The following is a 24,012-nucleotide window of genomic DNA, read 5'->3' as shown; positions in this document are numbered from 1 at the left end:
GATACGGAATAAAGGTCTGAAACTGGGAATCCCCCTTTGTTACGCCTTTGAACTCTCCGTTTGATTGTTCGTAATTATTAGACATGTATAGCATGTAGACTAAAAATACGGATTACTAATTGACTTTGGATATCCGAAGATGGAAGCAAGGAGATAGCTCAACCAAATAGGTTAAGAAATACAGAGCAGGATTATATTCGTTCTTATTTACGTTGTCTAGCTGTGTCGCATAATGACCTTCGCAATCTTGTCATGTGAGATAATATAGGTATTGTGTATTCTCCTTGAATGCCATTAACAAGCACGGCTAAAGGAAAGAAAACAAAGAAGCGAGAAGTTACAGATCACGACAGCAACACTAGGTGGGAGACATCTACCGGACTCTTGGTGAAATATTGAGATCGATCATTCAGCGCGTGTGAAGCGGGCTTGTCTGCATTTAGGCGAGGGGAGAGGTTGCTGATCAGGAAAGTGTGACCTAGAGTTAGAAATGACCTTCCAGACATGTGACCTTGTATTTATAGATAGACGAGCCCGAAAGGCCAATTCAGCAGATGCAAGATCCATAACTAGAAGAAAATAGTTGCGGTGACTTTATTTTTGCTTTGAGCCATACAAATACATCGAGCACACTACAGTTCCTATTCATATTGTGATTGTGGATTGTTTGTAGTTGTAGTGGTATATATTTTTGTTATTAGTCAATACAGATATGACTCATAAACGTTTTATATGTTATGTATAAATTGTTTTTGAAGAAGAAAAAAATAGTCAGTGCCAGTGTGGCATATACAAAGCAAGAAAAGAACAGTTGATATGGAATTAAAACTTGAGTGGTTCCGAAGCTCTTAAAAAGTGGAATTACATTAATGTTGGTTGAACAGAATTAAGTGAAGTGACGCGTCATAAATTGGTATTCAATGAATGAATTGTAATCAGGCCAATGCTGTTAGTTGCTGTGCGTGACAGGTGGCTATTACGACACAGAAAAACGTTAAGATAAGACGCAAGTATCAAACAGATTATTTTGTGAGGGAGGAAAACAACCGTTGTTTTGAGAAAAAAAAATCATCTGCTTTGTTCATCTCCAAAACGATCAAAGAATGAAAAAAACAAAAGTAAATATTGAACTAAAGTTATGCTTCGGAATGACTAGTACGGAATTCTGACGTCATTGTGACGTGAACATTTTTTTCTCAATGTTTTGTATTTTGTGGTGGGAAATAATTAAACTGTGTCCGATCGTTACTGTTATCGTGCTTGGAAAGCAAAGAAAGCAATGAAACCACGTTTCACGCCTATTTTGTGTATGCAAACGAGGTGATTGGTAATTGTGAATGGGTGGGCGTGCAAACTATGGAATCAGTTCAAGTGAATGTTCCACTTCGAACCGGCAAGAAAATGAAGAAACGCAAGGAATTAGACGCATTGGTTGCGAACGGAAAGTGTCGAAAAAAGCCCTCCAGTTCTCAGGATCTTCTTCACGTTTTGAATTCCGATTCGACGGATCCGGATGAATATTCTGTGGCGCTATCAAAACGCGGACCGAGTCGAGGTTTTGTGCGTCGAGCCTGCAATTCCGTGCTTCGAGCATGCACCGCATGCCTTATTTTTGCGTGCATAGTGGCCACAGCAAGTGTTATGTGGTTGTTTATAGACATCAAAGATCAAGTGACTTCTCTTAGGACACAACTAGATCAAGGTAAAAATATTAGTGTTATTCTTTCACTTAATTGCCATTAATTTGACAGTTACACTTAGATTAGATGAAATTGTAGTGCGAAGAGCAAAAGTAAAATTCAAAAATATGTGAACCAGAAGCTGTCACTTCACTCAGGAATTGAAATGAAGTTAATTTTTTTGAGTTTAACGTCCCATGTTTATGCGTGTCAGGCTGAGAGAGACGATGATTAAAATAAGTGAATGATGATGAAAGAATTGGTGGAATGAGAAAGTGGAAGGAAACGGGAGTACCCCGAGAAAACTCACAGACACGATGTTGTCCACCACAAACTTACTTGATCGGGGATCGAACCAGGGACTCCACGCACTAGAGTTGGTAAGTGCTTCACTCGGCAATTGTCTATACTTAAGTTTGTTTACAGTAACTAGTTCCTATATTGCATGAGACAAAAGAACTATTTATTAACAAAATGTATACAAAGAGAGAATTAGAATTCTGGGCTTTTGCCATCTATGGCCATGTTAGCCCGTCTTATATGAGGGATGACAGCCGGGGAATTGGAGAGGAAGAAAGGAATGGGGAAGGAAGTTGCCTTCGACCATTATGTTAGGTACCATTCCGGCATTTGCCTGGTATGAATGAGAAAAATCTTTAAAAAAAACTCACTCAGGATGGCTGGACTGAAAAAAACGTACACCTTTTCGACCGAGTGTCCCCATCGGAAATCGAACCCTTGACCGTTTGCACCAAAGACGAGAACAATGTTAGCGATTACGCTACACGGGGCTACAAAGAGTGAATTATCTCTACTTGTGACTCACCAAAAGAAAGAAAGTTTAATGTCATTTCTTGTTACTTTGAGCTACTTCGATTATAACCTTCTTGTTACTTAAAAACTCGTTCTACATTGTAGCACGCAAACGTGTAACAGACTGTCATCATCATTACCACTATTCCATATTTTGTTCTGCTATCACTTTATCAACATTGACTCTGTTTCTCGTATCTATTGTCAGAAATTTTATTAATGAAAATATTGTCTCTTATTCAGGGTTGCAGATATATGTATAAAGATGTGAGACATTATTTTGTAATTTTTAAAGTTTGTAGGAGAAGAGTATTCCTTAAAAATGAGACTGCTTTTCTGTGTCTGATATAACTTATTTTAGCTTCGAAGATGACACTATTTTCTTAAATAGTAGGCCTACTATGAAATTTTGAAATTTTCCACAAATTGAATTATTTTTAAACATAGGTACCCCACAGACCTACCCCACGAAGATTGTGCCCACGAGGATATTGGGGGGGCATAATTTTTCATTGAAACTGGTACAATTAAACTGAAGAATGGTAAATTGGTGTGTGTGTGGGGGGGGAGAAAGGTATTTTGGGGCAGAATGATAAATTTATGGTCAGAGTGGTAATTTTGGGGGGAAATAAACTTGGCAGATTGCGCCCAATCGTTTGGGGAGGATGGACACTCCTGTTTTTAAGGTTTTTGAATTGGTTTTGAGTTTAGCGCCCCTTTCAGGAGCGAGTGTGCCAAAGGTGCGTATGCAGGGGCGTCATTTAGGGGGGAGGGCAGGAGGGGCAATTGCCCTCCTAAGAGTTTGAGGAATACATATACTTAAATCGATTGTCTACTAATATACTAGTACAAAACATGAAAATCTTATGTCGGTGATGCTCTTGCCCCCTCAAGCGAAGTCTGAAATGACGCCCCTGTGCGTATGCTAACGGCTTAGCAACGAGGGAGCTCAATTTTAAGCTTTAAAAGATCAAAAACGAACCGGTTCCCTTAACAAAGGAGATTCACCATTCAGCTCCTTCTTAGACGGATGTCTGGAAACTCGAGAAGTTACATGAACAAAAGTTTAAATTTTATTTCGAGAAGCTAAGGGAAGAAAACTTAACTAATATAAATTCTTCTGTATCAGCACAAAGATTTTTCCCCCGTAGCTGATAAGTGATAAAATTTGTTACCAATATGACTTCCCTCAAGAATTGCCACTTACTAATAAATTTCTGTCACCATTAAGAAAAGAATCAGAAAATCGTTCTTATTTTCTTTGTATGAATGGTGCAAGCAAGTGACTGATAGAAGCTTCTGATTGATAGACAGCGTAGCATCAAATCGCCTGGGTGAGGATTTTATGTTGGTCGCATTAAAGTTACGTTGTGAGAAACTCCCTCCTCAAGCGAATCCCTCGAATGCACAAAACGCTCTACCGTACACGCCTATAAGTTCCAAACTGGAAGTTGTTAGGATTGAAAAGAGATGTAACTAATACTAGTATATGAATGTTTGTATAAGTATACAACCAGGCACGTTCCCATAAAGTTTTTGTTTGGAGGGCTCCAACACTACAAGGCACTATGTTTATGTACCTTTGGAGTTGTGTTATTCTGCACCCGAAAAGTTGATGAGTAATTGTTAAGTACTGTCACCCATATTCTCAGGAAAATTATAAAACTAAATTGTTTTTGTAAGGAAAGAAAGAGTACAGATGAAGTGTAAGATCAAATCGTTATGTTTACATCAATTATTACTCTGCTAACGAGTATAATTTTATTTAGAAAGCACAAATATGTATCGAATTATGAAGCTTTGAGGGGGCGTTCCTGTATAAAATCCATTAAGCGACCAATTTCACTTAGGGTTAAAAAGAAATGCATGGTATGGAAAGGTAGGAGTGATTTTAGGTTGATTCTTTGATTCCAACAAAGTATTCTGGGATAGAGGAAGAGAAGAGACAATCGTTATGGATGAAGATGGTCTCGATGGAAGGATGATTTTCTGTAGAAGGAAAACTAAAAGAAAGCAAAAGATTTCATTATTCTATTGTAGTATCGATTTACAGGACGAACCATTTATCTTGAAATGCTTTTGGAGCTCTTAAACTAATAAATAAAAAAAACACTGAAATTTTGTACGATGTGGATATCGACTGCGGGACTGTCAACATACTCCGTAACATCACCATATTAACAACGACCCAACGTAAAGTTGGGGCCGCGGTGGCTCAGTGGTAGAGCGTTCACCTCTGGTGCATGGGGTCGCTACTTCGATCCCAGCACGCGCCAAGTGAACTTTCTGGAGGACAAACCGTGTGCGTGGGTTTCCTCGGGGTTCTCCCGTTTCCTCTCATTTTCTTTATTCCATCATTTCATTCATTTCTCATCATCACCGTCTCCTTTAGCCTAACCGGCATAGTCGTGGGACGTAAAACTCAAAAGATTTCATTTTTTCCAACGTAAAGTTGTATTTTTTTAAAAATTAGATTATGTTATTATATATTTCAAATCTACATGTTAAACGAAAACTTACAATTTTACATTCATTATTCAGTTTTTTATAAACTAGGGACTCTACACTATCACAAACATCCAAATTTGTTTTGCATTGCCATTTCCATTTCACTTGCGTTGAGTACTATAATTTATTATAATATGATGTATTTCGAATAAATTCGTTCGTAGTTACTTTCAACAGACTATTTAAAAAAAGATAATAGATAGATATTACATCCTATCCCGTAGATGGTTTTCAGTAATTTTAATATGCGTAAAGATAATAATGTCGTTTACAGGAGTTTGATATCTGAAACAGTTCCGGATATATGATAAAGATTTGTAAAGTTTGTAACCTTGCGTATAATTATATAGTTGCGAAAACTTGTAATTACGACAAATAAAAACTATTTCTCTAATGTTATAGAAACAACAACCACTTTTAGAAATTCCCACAAGTATGTCATTTTGAGCAGTATTGCAATCTCTATCAGTGGATATGGAGTGTGTACTATTTTACAGCTTCTGATTTATCAATGTTCCTCTGTAAAATACCTCATGAATAGTTTCTTTCTATGCTAGCCTTATCACATTCCTTACTCCATATCCGCTGGTGTATTAATTTTATCGTGTATACTAGCAGAGAATACGTTTCATTTTAGACATAAAGGGCACCAAACAACAGAGGGACCCAAAAAAAAAACTATGAATTCGACACTAACATCGGTCATTTTCGATATATATATATATATATATATATATATATATATATATATATATATATATATATATATATATATATATATATATATATATTCCTCTCTCCTCCCAAAGTTGCACCATCAAACTGAAATGATAATACCTTCTCAGAGACCCGAACCTCATCTATGTTGAATATATGATCGAGATTAATCGGGTGGTTCAAGAGTTATTAAGTCACAAACATAGTCACTTTCATTTTTGGATCAAAAGTTCCAATATATTTCAATCAAAAAGTTCTTGTAAACCTTATATCTGGAGAACTTCATATAGTGTAGCCAAACCCAAATTATCACTTAACTCATTATGATGTGCTTATTCCGTAAACAATACGAAAACTCGATTTAGAGGTCGTTCAAAAGTTTTTGGACCCTGATCCAAAAACTAATTATTGGTCAAGATGGATCTTTTAATCCATTTTTGTTATCATTCCTAAAATTCTTGTTATATATATATATATATATATATATATATATATATATATATATATATATATATATATATATATATATATATAGATAGATAGATAGATAGATAGATAGATAGATAGATAAAAATGTTGTTTTTTTGTGTGTGTTTGTCCGATATACAAATCCGCACCGTTTGCTTAGCGTACTTTAAAGTAACTGTATTGATGAGGCTGTAGGCTATTGAGTATTTTCTGATGCACATTTTAAGGGAGGAGGAGGAGATTCAATGGAGAAGTGATAGTTAAAATGTATGCCAAAATATATATTATCTCATGAGCGCCTCGTGTTACGAAGATTAAACCCGGTATGTAATCTTATTTTTAAAACAAGTGGACATATGACTTACAATCTGGAAGAAAATATTGTGGGGGTTAGACATCCCTAGCATTTATGGCTGTTGGGAAGGGGTGACGTGTAAAAATAATCCAAAATGACTGATATTAGTATCGAATTCGGGGGTCGCTGAGATGAATAGTGACGCTTTTTGTGCTATCTAGGTCCAAGTTCAGCTCCCATCGGCACAGGGGGTCAGATGGGTGAAAATAAAAAGTTTGAAATGACCGCTTCATAATTTTAAGGGTTCGCTAAGTTGATTTGTGATATTCCAGATGAAATTTAAACCCAAGTTTAGTCAAGAACGTGCCTGCGAGCTGGCCCGGGAATTAACAGGGGCAACCCCAAAGGCATTGATCATCATTATTTATTCCTTTTAGTTCTTTATTTTCTGACTGGGACAACACCGATGACGTTGCTTGTCTTTATTTATTCTACTCAGTTCTTTATTTTCATATATTACGCATGAACATTATTCTTCTCGTGCGAAGCGGGGCACTTCTACTAATATAAAATAGGGTCAAATTACCCGACCTTGATCCGACATTTGGATCTCGAATTATGACTTTTATTTTATCAATCTGACCAACTTTCAACGGTGTGGGATATAACTCCAAAATATTTCGCATTTGTGCAACCACATTCGTATATATGGTATATATATATATATATATATATATATATATATATATATATATATATATATATATATATATATATATATATATATATATATATATACAGAGGTAGACAAAAAAATCTAAAAACACTTCATAAAGGACACGTAAGTTTGGCCCTCCACTGTACAACGCGGGTTGCGGTTGCCGATCCTTTTTTGTTTACAATGTGTCATGCGGACCTTCCTCTTCCGTCAGGAGTAACCAGTTCACATATGAGTACCGTGGTGTGAAAGTGGTGCGGTAAAATGGGCGACCTGACAGACTTCCAAAGAGGCATGATAGTTGGTGCCCGTCTGGTTGGAGCTTCAGTGGCAACAGTGGCGAACATTGTAAGGGTATCGAAAGGCACTGTGCCCAATGTCACGAGGACATACACAATTCATGTGCAAACAGGGTGGATTGATTTAAATCAGTCTGATTTAAATCACGATTTTAATCAAGATTTAAATCACTTGATTTTTTAAATAAAAATCGTTGATTTAAATCAAATTTCGAAATAAATTAATTTAAAGTGAAAATAAGTAAAACCCCGTTTCTGTTCTGTTATTACGATTATGGAAGATAATATTCATAATACAATGAGACTCCAATGCAGTGGCGTATTTACGATTTTGTTTCGGGAGGGGCTTTGCTAACTTTTGGGGGGGCTTTGCCTGAAAATGTGAATATTCTGCAAGATATTTCATATACTTTACTATAGTAAATTAGATTTCGGGGGGGATTAAGCCCTGAAGCCCCCCCTAAATACGCCACTGCTCCAATGTATGTACAACACAGTATGAAAACGAGTATCATGCAGAGGATGATTAGGGAAAATCCCGTTTTGAACGGGTAACGGGAGAATCCTGCTTTCTTCTCTTCGTAACATAGGGTTTTTAAATCGTTAACTATTCCAACGGAGAAATCATCATCGACATTTAAGACAAAAATTCTTTTATTTCCACGTCTATTTGTTTGTTTCCAGATAATAGGGGCGTATTTAGAGGGGCCCGATCCCCTTTCCGAAACAATAAATAAATAAATAAATAAAACTTTAGGCGAAATTTATGTACTAAATACATAGAACGAAGTTCCTCGGGATCGTAATACGGCAAATTGTGGATGTGTTAAAATATCGAATAATACTTTTGATAAAGTGGATTCTTTCAAATATCTAGGATCAATATTTGAAACAGACGAAAACGATATCTACAAAGAAATTAAATGTCGACTAAAAGCAGAGAATTCGTGTTATTATTCAGTTCAAAATCTCTTGTCGTCACGAATTCTGTCCAGGAATTTGAAGATTAAAATATATATGCTTGTTGTTCTCAGGGTGTCTAGAAGGAAGCATAATCAAATTCCCTGAGTTTCCCTGACAAAATTATAATTTTCCCTGACTCTGTCATTCTTTTTTTCTTAGTAACTCATGAAAAGTAACTTATATTTAAATCATGAAAATGAAATCTTTCAGTTTTACGTCCTACGATTATGACAGTTAGGCTAAAGAAGACGGTGATGATGAGTAATGAATGAAATGAAGAAAGCGGGAGGAAACGGGAGAACTCCGAGAAAACCCACGACCACGGTGTTTGTCCACCACAAAGTTCACACGGTGCAAGCTGGGATCTAACCAGGGAACCCAAGCACCAGAGGTGAACGCTCTACCAGTGAGCCACCGCGCCCCCAACTTATATTTAAAGTGAACTGTAAGTTTTCACCATTGTTTATATGCTTATACAATATTGTACAGACGTACAAACGAACCTATTCATTTACCTGTAATTTATGACTATTTTAGTGGCATTTCTTCACCCCTCACAGCCTGGGAAAGATTTTTTCCTGATACACAATGAAATTCCCTGACATTTTCCCTGACCCTGCAAATTCCCTGACTTTCCCTGACTGGTAGACACCCTGCTTCTGTATGGTTGTGAAACATGGTCGCTTACTATGAGGGAAGAACGTAGACTGAAAGTATTTGAGAACAAGATCCTGACGACATTTAGACGAATATTCAGACCCAAGAGAAGCGGGAATGGGGGAAACTTCATAACGAGGAATTACTTAATTTTTACGGTTTATCAAACATTGCTAGAGTCATCAAGTCTAGGAGACTCAGGTGGGCAGGTCATGTAGCCAGGATGGAAGAAAATAGGAACACTTTCAAATTCTTAACTGGAAGACCAATCGGAAAACGACCATTAGAAAGATCTAGGCGCAGATGGGATGACAATATTAAGATGAATCCAGCAGAAATAGGAATACAAAATAGAAACTGGATCCAGTTGGCTAAGGATAGAAGTCAGTGGAGCGTTTCCGTGAACGCGGCATTGAACCTCCGGGTTCCATAGGCCATAGAGTTATACAGTTAATTTTGGGCGAAATTTATGTACTTTACATGTATTTCGTGCCGCTGGATAGTTTCGATGTTTTAAAAAATATACTCCTGCCAAATATCAGGAACTTTCGTGAAAAGAAAAGTGTTATGTTGATAAACGTTGCTGTACGTTTTTTCCTTAATGCTTAAGAAATATTGTTTCGGATTGAAATAGGTTAACGATTGAGGATTAATCCGAAATTAAACCAAAATACTTTCACTTAAATGGCATAATTGTCATTTAATATTAATTCCTAATGTTTTTTCTCCAGTTCGCGACTTGTATTATACGAGGAGAAAGATTTGATTTAAATCAAAAAAATCGATTTAAATCAAAAAAATCAACAAAAATGATTTTTATTAAAAAAATCATGATTTTTTTCCACCCTGTGTGCAAACGACGTCTGCAAAGCACAACAGTGGTGGTCGAAAGACAATCCTGTCAAATAGGGAGCGGAGGGCTTTAAAACAGTTTGTAGCAGCTAAAAAGAAGACCACTGCAATGAAAATTACCTCTGAACTCAATTCCGGCCTAAGGAACCCGGTTTCATCGAAAACTTCATAAAATGACAATTCATGGCAGGGCCGCTATCGCCAAATCCCTGGTCACAGCAGTAAATGCGAAGAGGCGTATCCAGTGGTGCAAGGACCACAAGGCGTGGACTCATGAGCAGTGGAAACACGTAATGAGGTCCGATGAATCGACCTTCCGGTCATGTTTATGTATGGAGAAGACCGTCGCAGGCCTATGATACAGACTGTCTGCTCCCAACTGTAAAGCATGGGGGTGGTTCTGTTACACTATGGGCAGTGATATCGTGGTTTGCTGCAGGTCCCATCATAGCCCTGCATGGAATGATGAATGCTAAGGCGTATGAGGCCATTTAGGGGGGCCAGGTTCTACCCATGGCCCAAATATTGTTCCCTGATGGTGATGGCATCTAGCAAGATGATTTGGCACCCTGGCACGCTGCAAAAACGGTGAAATCATCGTTTGAGTAGCATGACCAGGAGCTATTACACCTCCCCTGGGTCCCACAATCACCAGATCTGAACATCATTGAGCCATTGTGATCTGAGTTAGAAAGGCGTGTTCGGTCTCATTACCCTCCACTAGCATCCCTTAAGGAACTGGAGCATGTTTTGAAGGAACAATGGTACAAAATTCCACAGACCACGATTCAGGATCCGTATACGTCCATTCCACGTCGGATCCAAGCTGTTTTGGAGGCCCCGGACCATACTAGGTATGATTTTCATACTTTGCAAACGTTTTAGATTTTTTTGTCCAACCCCTGTATATATATATATATATATATATAATATGTTTTTGTATGTGGAGTCATTTCTCAGAGTTTGTTGTATTTTTTTTCGAACATGCTGTGTATATATACAATTTCTTTATACGGTACATATATACGTAATGTTTATTTCTTGGAATTAGAAATTAGTACTATTTCCAGTGTATGGCAGACTTATTATATAATTATTTATATTTCGTTAGTAAATGTTCTATTAATAACCTTATATCATGGCACCATCGAATCCTCACGGAAAAATTCTAAAATGGTAGTTTACTCCTGGGATGAGATTTTCGGGCGATTATTTCCAAAAGGGCTCAGGCAATTTTGTTCATATTTTGTGAATAAATGGTCTATTTACAATTCTGCAAATAGGGACGGTATTTGTCTTGAAATAATCCGGAGTATTAGTTTATTAGTGGGGTAAGCTGTTTTTAAAGAGGCTTTTGGAGAAGAGTTATAACGGTAATGTTCATATTTAATAAATGTGTATATTATTTCATTAATAATCTCTAATAATTCGGTGTGGAATATGTTTTTATCAAAATAGTTGTGAAGTAGTTATAACTGAAATGCATGGAGTAATAGGCCTAGTTGAAATTAACAACACGCTGCTCTAGCGTAACTTAAACGTACAAACAATCAAACAGAAAACACTAGATGTTGTACAAATGTTATTTACGGAGAGCACATGGTCAGAATGCGTGCGACAAAACGTACATAAGGAATCTACAAACAAATGGCAAGTCAACAGCGAGATGTTTATTGAAGCAGAAGGACATACAGTTGCAATCCAGGATAAAATCATACTGTAGACGAATCCTTAAAGACTTAATGGTGAAAGTAGACATGTACAGAAGATGTCGAAACAAGTATAACACAATAAAGCAATTATATCCTGGGAGAATGTGAGAACCAGTACCAACTGAATATAGAGGAAGACAATAACGAACAATAATTGTGCACTAAGCCGTAGCAACACAAAGCAAAATGATATAAGAGAAACTAACATATTACATATATCGCCAGCTATACTGGGACAAATCCATCTTCATAGAGAAAACTATAGCATGTTTTAGTAACCAATCGTAATAGTATTGCAATGTCACCGGATAACAATCTGCAGATGAAATATGGGGAAAATAATGTACACTGATCTAGCAATTGAAATTGATGACATGTGGAAACAAGAAACTGTAACAACTCTTAATGTCTGCCACAGGACTTTACCAGGCACTGTAAAGATCAAATTGTGCAAACTAAATATTAAACATACTCTCATCGTTAAATTGCAAATTCTGTACTACTATCAGCGTGCATGATAGCAAGAAAACTCCTCAATGAACGGGACTTGCAATGCAGAAGAAACTGTTTTGGACCATAATAACATCAGAGGGAATATTAGGAATAATAATAATAATAGGTCATATTTACTTGTTCCAGATTTAATGGTGGCGTTTGCAGTTTTCAACAGAGAGTAGAAATGGTCTCTGTAGACCGGAAATCGAATTTTTAAAATAGCAAGTGGCAGTTTTGTGATTCAGATTCGGAACGTATGCAAGGGCACTAAAGTAAGACAAGTACTTCCGTAACCCCCACCCCCCCAAAAATAACATTGCATATGTAATGGAACCTAAAAATTGCCTTGAAAATGTAATGGAAAACTAAGCTAAATGCATACACTATATCGTCAAAAGTATTCGGACAACTGCTTGAAAAGTCTCACTCGAAGTTTGCTCATGGATCCATCCTATGTAATGGCGTGTAGTATGGGGTTGACTTACTTTTTGCTTTATGACAATATCCAGTCTCGTACCATATTTTGATCAGGTCGCGAAAAGAAAGGAAAATCCATAGTTTTACTCCCCATGCTTTTGCTGTGTAAGCTAAGGAAAAAATTAAAATTGAAAGTGAATGATCCTACAAGCCGAAGTGAACCGAGCTCAGAAGTTCTCGAAGCGCGAAGCTGTAGAGCACAATCTCTGTTGCCGTGCCAAGCCTATCCTTGGCCGAGGTCGACTACCAGATGTAACTATCTTTATCCCTCAAACGATGGTCTATTTGCCCACCAAATTTGGTTCAGGTCCGACAAGTAGTTATCAAGAGATAAATACAACATACAAGCTGAGCATAGCCCGTCTCTAGATGAGCCTAATCACCATCTTTCTTCCTTAGACAATGGGCTCCTTGCCCACCAAATTTGGTTTAGATCCTGCCAGTAGTTACCCAGAAATGAAATGCCACATGCAAGCTGGGCCGAGCTTGTCCCTGGCCGAGTTCAGCTACCAAATATAGCAATGTTTATTCCTCAGACCATGGGCTTTTTGCCCACGAAATTTGGTTCAAATCCAGCCAGTATTTAACAAGAAATAAATACCACATACAAGCTGAGCATAGTTCGTCCCTAGACGAGCCCAACCACCAAATATAGCGATCTTTCTTGGTTCAGATCCTGCCAGTAGTTACTTAGAAATGAAATACGACATGCAAACCGGGCCGAACTTGTTCCTGGCCGAGTTCAGTAACCTAATATTATAGCGATGTTTATTCCTCAGAATGGGGTACATGTCCAACAAGTTCCGTTCAAATTCAGATAATAGTTATCGAGCACTGAAGTATCACATAGAGGCCGACCGCAGCTCATCCCTGGCCGAGTCCGGCCACCAAATATAGAGATCTTTGTTCCGTAGACTACTTGCCCACCAGATTGAGATCCGGCCAGTACTTACTGAGAAATAAAATACCATATATAAGGCGAGCCGAGCCGAACTGTGGCCAGGCTGTCTCTTGCCGAGGTCGGCTATCAAATATAGCGATCTTTATTCCTTAGACCATGGGCTATTTGCCTAACAAATTTGGTTCAAATCCGGCCAGTGGTTACCGAGGAATGAAGAATCACATACAAAATATCCCAAAAGAAAAGACTTTTGTTCTTTTTTTCTTTTCTTCGAAATTCTTTGTCTTTTTCAGAGTACTCTCCATTAGATGCGATGAACTTCTCCAGTCTTCTTTCCCACTGTTTAAACTACCTCTGGATCTCTTCAACTTTGATATCGTCCAGTGCCCTCTGCGAAGCTGCTTTTTTTTTTTTTTTTTTTTTACATCGACAAAGCACTTCCATCTTTTTTTCTCTTCATTCCAAGGGGGGAAAAAGAAGTCAAAAATCCCTTCGTTGAAAAGTTTGGGCCACTTTCAGTAGGATTTTTCAAGCCCTTTCTCAAATTCAAACTTTAAAAAAAAATCCTGTGTGAGCAGGCGAGGAACAACTTAGCGGCAACAAGTCTCATTTGCAAATCCTCAGTCAAAATCCGCTGACACAAAGTCCTCCAACTCACTCCCGTCTGTTCTGAAATTTCGTCGATTGTGAAACGACGATCCTCGTTATTTTATTTATTTATTTATTTATTTATTTATTTATTTATTTTTTTGGCGGATTCTTTCTGTTTTCGAGACGATGAAGGGCATCCAGAAGGAGTATGATGTTCAACACTCATCTCACCACGTTTAAAGCGCCCAGACCACTCGAAAACTTTTGTGCGGCTCATAGTATTCTTCTTGAAAACCTATTGAAGTATTTGGTAAGCTTCCGTTGCCGATTTTTCAAGAGGAAACAAAATGTCACACACTCTTTGTTTCATTAAATTTGCCATAACGATTTCGCAGGCGGCAAACAACAACAGTTGAGAGAAACAACACTACAATCACATGTTAGCCTCCTATGCAAACGTTGCTTGGGCACCTGATTTGGGAAAACCTTTATTAGACTCACGTAGCGAGAATACTCTCTACTACGCCTAGGAACGGCCGCGCGCTTTCAGTCCGGTTTCTTTTGGGACCCCCTCAAAGAAGCGGAGCTTAGCCTCCCCTTTCCGAGCCCAGCCATCAAATATAGCGATATTTAATTTGGTTCAGATCCGGCCAGTAGTTACCGAGAGATAACGTACCACATACAAAGTCGAGCCGAGCCGTTTGACTCGTTTGAAATGACTTTTGGAACTTATTATTCACCTCAAGCTGAGTTTTTATCGTGTCTCTTTTTTGAAACACCCTTTAAATTAAAAGACATATTTTAAAGGGTAGGGTGTTTCAAAATTTATGACGAAACTGGAGTACCTTATGGATTTTTATAATTTCAGTTTCATTGACAGAAATGCGTTTACAATAATAATTTACAATAATAAGAAATAAGGAAGGAGGAAGGATTCAAAGATGTTTCATAAACCTATTTTCCCATGTGAAAAACAGGCACATCAGCTAGTATCATAATAAGCGGCAAACGTCTTAGTGTGTTACACTGATTTTTAATAGTAAATAGTCAATCTAGTAGACGTTGTTACTACGTTATCACTTGCCTGCCTCACGCAGATAGATGAATTGTTACCTGCGGAATTATGAATAACGTAATCCTTGATTTATTGCATAGTTAAAAATAATGTGGTATGGAGTTTATAGTGGTTGGCACGGGCGTCTCTGACGGGGGGGGGGGAACGCGTCCCCCAATATTTTGAAGTACAAAATATTCAATATTTTATTCTAATTTAATTTATTTACTAACGACTGAATATCATAAATAATAATTATTATATTTATTTGGAATGTAGTATTCAGGCTGTGAAACGATTGTAATCGAGTTCTTGATGTACCTTAGGGGGTCCGTGAAGGTAAGCAGAAACGTAACAAACGGAATCGAAGTTAATAAACAGATTGGGCTAGGTAGTGCCATTTAAATCACTTTCTTTGATGCCCCCCCCCCCCAATTTTACACGCCAGAGACGCCAGGAGTGGTTGGTGACGAATTTCAAAATAATCTATGTATTAAAATGCTACAAACACTATAAAAATGGATGAACTCCAACCTCTAACTTTGGATTTCAAACCTTTGATTTACGGTTATTTGTGATTTCGCGTTTAAAAAAGACAATATTTTAAAGCATGTGTACTTCAATTCAAATCAATTATTTAAACACATCTTTTTATATATATAAAGTTCATGTTTTAAAACTATTGTTTAAAGCCTCTGTATTTTAATAAGCCTTCTTCAAAATCAATGCAAATGAGCTGTGCCACCATCTTTAAAGTTCATTTAAACTATACGTTTGTGAACGTTTATATGTTTGTGATCAATCCTTTCGACAATGAGATCTCGGAAACTACAGGCTCTAGAAAGATGACGTTTTCACTGATCGATTGCAAATTTTGCGCAGTTTGTCCAGTTCTAATTGAATATTTAAAAAAAATGACCATTATTTCTTTATTACATTTTTACGGGTACACTGGAAGTGTTGAAATTAAAAACAAACTAAAGCATCATATCCTACTCATTATACATTCCAACACCACATAATTGCATACAGGAGTTGCATATCTGTCAGGCGTTTTGTTGAGTGGCTAAATTATACTAATGAAAAATTATGGATAACCATTTCTCCAGTCTAAGATGAATCTTTATTTTTTGAAGGTTTTGCCCAATAAACGCCATATATCACTGACATTATAATTAATTGTGTGTGTAATGTATTTGCTTATTACGTACTGCATGCAAGAAGAAAGAAAACAGTGATCATACATGAATTAAAAGCCCCGATCGGAAGTAGGCTCAAATCTTGCAAACGGTGCGAGATATTGAAAAAAGTAATCGAAAAAATTCCCCTTACGGTATCTCTTGCCTATTTTTTACCAAGACGTCTTTCACTTGTGTCTGTAAGGAGACGGTACAGATGTTGTGAGGAATAACAAGGAGATTCATGCTCATATGTGAATGATGCGCTGTGTAGAGAGCGCAGGTTCAGTAGCCTATATATTAAAATGCTAGAAAAGTTTACATGCTTGTGGACGTTTATATGTTTGTGGCCCATCCTTTCGACAGTGAGTTCTCGGATACCATAGGCTCTAGAATGATGCTGTTTTCACTGATCGATTGCAAATTTTGTGTAGATTGTTCAGTTCTAATTGAATATTCAAAAAACATAGACGTTATAGGGGCACAGTGGAAGTGTTGAAATTAAAAAAAAAGGAAAGAATCATATCCTACGAATTATACATTCCAACTCCACATTTGTATACAGGGCTTGTATATCTCTCAGGCGTTTGTTTCATGGCCAAATGATAACGAACAACGAAGGGTAACCATTTCTCCAGTCTAAGATGAATTTTTATAGTTTGGAGTGTTTTGCCCAATGAACATCATATATCACGATAGTATAATTAATTGTATGTATAATGTATTCGCTTATTACATACTGCATGCAAGAAGAAAGAGAACACTGATCATAGGTCTACATGAAGTAGAAACTCCAACCGGAAGTAGGCTTAAATCTTGCAAACCGTGCGAGATATTGAAAAAAATAATCGAAAAAGTCTCCCCTTTATGATACCCGTTGCCGATTTTTATCAAGACGTCCTTTACTTGTATCTGTAAAGAGACATGCACACTCATGTCCAAAATGATTGTCGCATATCTATAACTGTCGTCTTGTAAGAATATAATTTGATAATGATTTTGCTGGGTACTTTAAATACTGATACTATGTGTATAATCGGGAAATGTATATTTGTGGTAAATTTCATAGAGAAAGAATTTTAAATACGAAAATTAGAATGACTAAAACAAATGTTGCTAAATGGACAAGAAAGTTTTATTGTTCTTATTTACTGCTCTTTTGACATGAAATTTTCCACATACTTGTCTTTGCGGATTACACACATACTAACATTATAAGAAGTACCGGGCGAATTCGTTATCAAATTATATTCCTACAACAACATATCTATAGACATGCTACGATAATTTTGGACATGAGTGTACAGATGTTGTGAAGAATAACAAGGAGATTCATACTCATATGTGAGTGATGCCTGTATAGAGAGCGCAGGTTCAGGTATTAATAATAAATTTGTTAAATGTGAACTATAAGAGCTTTTAATTAAGCACATTTTTAACTTATGTACTTCGGGTGTAAGGCTGGGCGCAACAAACTAAAAAAATATGGGAAAAAAGTACTTTGATTGATGGATCCGAAATCGGTGGCTTGGTTCTGTAATCCAGTTCATGGAGGTGAGGTAGTGTAGGGGAAACGACCTATACAGGACGTGTTAATCCTGTATGGCCTGTATACCCACCAACCGCACCGTATTCAAGTAAGCTTCCGTCGTCGTTCGGAACCCATAGCCCTATTCCGTGCTGGTTTAAACGCTAGCGCGCTCACCTTCGGTGCACTTGATCCCGGGTTCAGTTCCCGGTGAGTGAACACTGAATGCCTTACGGTAGTTCGGATTCCATATTAACATTGTAAATTCATGTCTCGTATAGCTCGATGCTGAAAAAGGACGCTAAACTTAACCCATTAATTACAGTTTTTTTAAAATCTTTTATTACTATTCATTTACATCCAAATAGTAAAAAAAACATCTATTTTCAAGTACTGCAGCAGCACCGAGAAATTTCAAATTTGACATACACCATCTATTTTTAATGCTCAAAACATTCCATGTGTAGTTCCACATCGCATTTAGAACATTGTTTTCCAGACTCGATCTGCAACGCCTGATCTGCCTTTAAAATTCACGTTTCATGTTTGTGATATGAAGTGAGTGAAGCAGGAAAATGAGCAAGTGTCCTCAACAGAAAGCACACACGTGATCATTTTAGGTTCGCTGCTACACACCACATCCTGTGAAAGACGTGAACGTGCTAGTTTTCTCCTAGGTACAGAGATGACGTTACTAGGCAGGTTAAAGTATGTGATCCCCACATGAGGACTACGGCAGCTAATGGGTTAAACAATCTGAGCCCATGTTGATAATATGTCTTTACTTTCACTACTTTGGCGTTGCATATGGACCTAAAAAAAATAGAATAAATAAATAAAATTAACTGATGGCTGAATTTCGTTCGGACAGACTTTTTCCTAAAATCTTACAAGAATTTAGTCCGCGTTTATATATTTTGGTAATAACTATGATATGACGTTGTTTTTTATGCAAATTAAAAAGTGGGAGTGACAGACTTTAGTGAGTGACCTGCACATTTTATTTCTTCTGCAGTAGCCCTTCAAACATGACGATCTTCAGCGTTTCCGTTATTTATATACTGTAGCTTGTGTTAGTAACGACGTGGATTTTATCACAAGAATGCTAGCAGAACTTAACGACTAACAAAGCAGAGTTAGTGCATTTCGTAATTCAGCGACGTTTTACGACTTCAGTCTAACGTTTTCTACCATTACAAGCTTTTATTTCAATGATTTATGTATAACAAAAATGGTCTCAGTGCTGCAATGTTCTGAAAATATTTTTGTCATTGAAGCGTGTTTTATTCTCCCTAGAGAGAAACATACCTATTCTCATGCGATAAAATGTATTTATCGACTCTTGTATATCCTTAATAATTTTCCGTACTTAGAATATACAGGGCGGATCATTTACCTTCTAACATCCTTGTAATTTTTTAAGTAGTAGATAAAAAACGCTGTAGTACGTTTCAAATATCGACGTGAGAAAATCGTTTAACATACTCTGCAATACCACAATATTGCCAACCTAGCATAAAATATTTTTCAAATTGCATAATGTCAGGTTATTACATATCAAACAAAAACTTACAGTACTACATTTATTATCCATTTATGTTACAAACCAAAGACGATACAGTATCAGAAAGATACAAATTTTGGAGGCCCCTACAGTAACGTAACTAGAGGGGTAAACGAGGCTTGTGCCCCGGGCGGCCGATTGGGAGGGCGCAAAATTGGGCAATTATTTGGGGAGCGTTTTTGTTTGGATGGCCAGGAGGCGCTAAGGTGAGTTTTTACCCCGGGCGACAACTAGCGTAATTGCGTCGTTGGGCCTCTATAACGGTAATAATTCAAGTGAGATAGACGGAGCAACATACATCCAAAGTAGTGTGACGTACTTCGAACAAATATGAACAAAGTTATATTGTAACAATTTGGCTCGTTTCAAAGGGTTTTATTTCGAATAAATGCTTAGGGAAGCAACACATCCAATAATGTAGATGCTTTCTAAATACACTAAAAGATCAAGTTACCGTTTACAACGCTGTAATATCTCGAACAGTTCCAGAGACATGAAAAACACGAATTTAGAGTAGTATACTGCTTAAAATAATGTATTTGTAAGATTTTTAAAAAATGTTTCTTTTCCTTACATCCATAATATTACAGCAATAGTTTTTGATACGCGTAATTATACATTTTTGCAGTTACATAATTACCCTTATTATAAAAGCAAGACGCTTAGTCTTCACTCATGCTCCAGATAGTTTAGTCAGGGATGTCATTTCAGATTTTTCTTGGGGTCGGGCAAGATTAGAGAGAGAGAGAGAGAGAGAGAGGGATAAATGGATAAATAGATGTACGTCTCCATTAGTCTAGTGTACACGCGTGCACAAGGTTCCGATAGATCCCCAATAGGGGAACATTGAATGCTACAATTGTTAGATCGTTTGTTCCTATAGCGTTTATATATACTCTAGACATCATTTAACCTAATATTTAGATACAATAAATATTTGAAGAAAACACTTGCACCATTCATATGACTGTAAACTTCTTTTCTTATATTTATTATTTCTTATATTTTCTTATATTAAGTTCATCTGCATTCTGATCTTTGAGTGCTGTACATTTTCAAATCATTTTAAAGCTATATCCGTGCATTGGCTATATATTCATTAAAGTGTATTATATCATCCATGATTCATATTGTGGAGCACAAATGGAAAATCATAGAAGTGTATGCCTATATTTACTGTTTCCATGTTTCCCCATATGTTTTCTAATAATATTACCCATCTCAAATATATAATGAAAGGTTTCAATTATGAAACAATGGAATTCAAAATAATTGCAATATAATTGAAAATAAGAAAAATAATACGAAAAAACATGACAAAAACATATTTATCAATTCTAGGAACTTTTGTTCTATTGTATTAAGTACGAAACTGCAAAACTATAGAGATAAATAGGTTTGAGGGCAATAGTTGCCACAAACCTCAAGAAATTTCTTGAATTTCAAGTTGACCATTATATTCTTTCTCTCCAACAAATTTTATCTGTCATATTGTATATACAGTATATATATATATATATATATATATATATATATATATATATATATATATATATATATATATATATATATATATATATATATATATATATATATATATTGTATGTGTGTGTATGTGTGAAACAGGGAGGCAATTGCCCCTCCGTGCCCCCCTAAATGACGCCCATGAGTTCAGTCAGGTTATTAGTTGTCGCTACCTGACGCCAAGATATGCTGCTAGCTTGCAGGCAATTTGCAGATGACCCAAATGAAACACTAGTTTATGTGATTTCTTATTACATACACTAGTGTTTGTAATAAGACGTAGTGCTTTTTTTTAAAAAAAAAAAAAAAAAAAACTTTATCGGATTGAGAACACTGTTAATCTGGTGATATGATATCGGGTTGAAAACACTGTTAATCTGGTGATATGATATTGCAGAGTATATCAAACAGTTTCTCCCACTTGATTAGGGTTGTCATTTTTTTAGTAAGCCTAAAGCGAGACACATTTAACGAACATGTGCAGATCACCGCTTCCTCATACTCAAATTTTAGAGTTCCTCCGTGGCTAAGCGGTTAGCGTACACGCCTTTGGCGTGGGAGACCCGAGTTCGATTCCCGGCGGGAGCTCATGTGGTTTGGATTCCAAGTTAATCAGTAGATGCACCTCTCACATAGCCTCGCTGCTGAACGGGACGTTAAACTTAACATCAGCATACCCAAACTTGTACAGCATGGACCACAATAAAGTTATTATAAACGTTAATAACTCCGGGTAGGATACACGTACATACAATAATTGATATATGGTGGTTCATTGAACTCAGTAACTCTAAAATTTTTGTTTTAGCTATCAGGCAAGAAATATGTCACATAAGATGACAACCTCGTACAGTGTAGAGTAATGTGTTGTTGTGATACGAAAACTAAAGTGATCACAACGGATCGTGAAGCTTGACCTAGATCTACCAATGTCAGCACCCAATAGAACGTGAAAGTGTATCTTGGTCGTCAACCCCCACTCATAAAATTTTGTCAAAATCGTCTCTTGCGGGAGATGCGCAGATCCTCTTTTTTCTTGGGGGGCGCGGTGGCTCAGTGGTAGAGCGTTCACCTCTGGTGCTTGGGGTCCCGGGTTCGATCCCAGCCCCCGCCAAGTGAACTTTGTGGTGGACAAACACCGCGCTCGTGGGTTTTCTCGGGGATCTCCCGTTTCCTCCCACTTTCTTCATTCCACCATTTCACTCATCTCTCATTATCACCGTCTCCTTTAGCCTAACCGGCATAACCGTGGGACGTAAAACTTAAAGATTTCATTTCATTTCCTCTTTTTTCTTTTCTTTTCTTTCTTTTTCAAAAAGTGGAGTATCGGTCTCGCAGAATAATGTCAGGCACCATTTCAATTGTTTCGGACACAATTACAATGACTTCCAGGACGTAGCTCATCTTCAGTGACAAAATATCCTGTCCTAAATTTAATAGCTTAGTTCTTAACAGCGACATAACACGGGGTTTGTCACTTCTCATCATAGATGGTCTTTGCAGAAGTAAGAGAAAATTGATGATTTCTAGTTTTCAACATTATTGAATTCCACTTGCTGACCCGCCATCTTCGCTTCTCATCTGTAACAAAACTACAGGGGATAGAAATATATATATATATATATATATATATATATATATATATAAACACTTCATACAGGACACCTAAGTTTGGCCCTCCACTGTACAACACGTGTTGTGATTGTCGATCGTTTTTTGTTTTCAATGTGTCATGTGGACTTCCCTCTTCCGTCAGCAGTAACCGTTTCACCTGTGAGTGACATGGTGTGAAAGTGGTGCGGTAAAATGGGCGACCTGACAAAGACTTATAAACAGGCATGATCGATGGTGCCCGTCTGGTTGGAGCTTCAGTAGCAACAGTAGCGAACATTTGGGGAGGGGGGGTATCGAAAGGCACTGTGTCCAATGTCACGAGGGAATACACAATTCATGGGCAAACAACGTCTGCAAAGCACAACAGTGGTGGAAAGGCAATCCTGTCAGATAGGGACCGGAGGGCATTAAAACGGATTGTAGCAGCTAAAAAGACCACTGCAATGAAAATTAGTCTGAACTCAATTCCGGTCTACACAACCCGGTTTCATCGAAAACAGTGCGACGGGAATTTCATTAAATGAAAATTCATGGCAGGGCCGCTATCGCCAAACCCCTGGTCACAGCAGGGAATGCGAAGAGGTGTATCCAGTGGTGCAAGGACCGCAAGGCGTAGACTCACGAGCAGTGGAAACAAGTAATGTGGTCCGATGAATCGACCTTCTTCTTGTTTCCAACAACCGGTCATGTTATGTATGTAGAACACCGTCGCAGGCCTATGATGCAGACTGTCTGCTCCCAACTGTAAAGCATGGGGGTGATATCGTGGTTTGCTGCAGGTCCCATCATAGTCCTGCATGGAATGATGAATGCTAAGGCGTATGAGGCCATTTTGGGGGTCCAGGTTCTAACCATGGCCCAAATATTGTTCCCTGATGGTGATGGCATTTACCAAGATAATTTGGCACCCTGTCACGCTGCAAAAACGGTGAAATCATGGTTTGAGTAGCATGACCAGGAGCTATCACACCTCCCCTGGTCCCACAATCACTAGATCTGAACATCATTGAGCCATTGTGGTCTGAGTTAGAAAGGCGTGTTCGGTCTCATTACCCTCCACCAGCTTCCGTTAAGGAACTGGAGCATGTTTTGAAGGAACAATGGTACAAATTTCCACAGACCACGATTCAGGAGCTGTATATGTCCCTTCCACGTCGGATCCAAGCTGTTTTGGATGCAAAAAAAGGCTCCACACCATACTAGATATGATTTTCATGCTTTTACAAACGTTTTAGATTTCTTTGTCCAACCCCTGTAGGTCCGTTAGTTCCAGTGCTTTGATTTTGGGACGCATATATATACACATGTGGCTTTCAAACAAAACGAAATTTATTGAAATCATACAATGAGAAAGGAGCAAAGCTAAAGACTTTCCAACACCTCCTCGTATTGTAACGTAGAGTAC

At 37.5% G+C, this 24,012-nt stretch overlaps 1 protein-coding gene across 2 annotated transcripts in view; it reads left to right on the top strand.

Moving 5' to 3' along the window:
- LOC145673117 (uncharacterized) overlaps positions 1-24,012 on the top strand; it is a 107,480-nt gene that overhangs the window by 48,029 nt on the left and 35,439 nt on the right. The window contains exon 1 of one of the 2 annotated variants that reach the window (XM_081742500.1): positions 420-1,702. The exons of the other annotated variant lie outside the window; for it this stretch is intronic. Within the exon in view, the coding sequence (XP_081598626.1) occupies positions 1,357-1,702 (346 nt within the window). The 5' untranslated portion in view covers positions 420-1,356. Of the gene's footprint in view, positions 1-419; positions 1,703-24,012 lie in introns of those variants that run through there. 2 annotated transcript variants of the gene reach the window in all.

The sequence above is a fragment of the Thermobia domestica genome, chromosome 16 (assembly GCF_964235325.1).
Source record: "Thermobia domestica chromosome 16, izTheDome1.hap1.1, whole genome shotgun sequence".
Taxonomy (NCBI): domain Eukaryota; kingdom Metazoa; phylum Arthropoda; class Insecta; order Zygentoma; family Lepismatidae; genus Thermobia; species Thermobia domestica.
The sequence above is the reverse complement of the archived record's forward strand: the minus strand, read 5'-3'. Positions and strand labels throughout refer to the sequence as shown.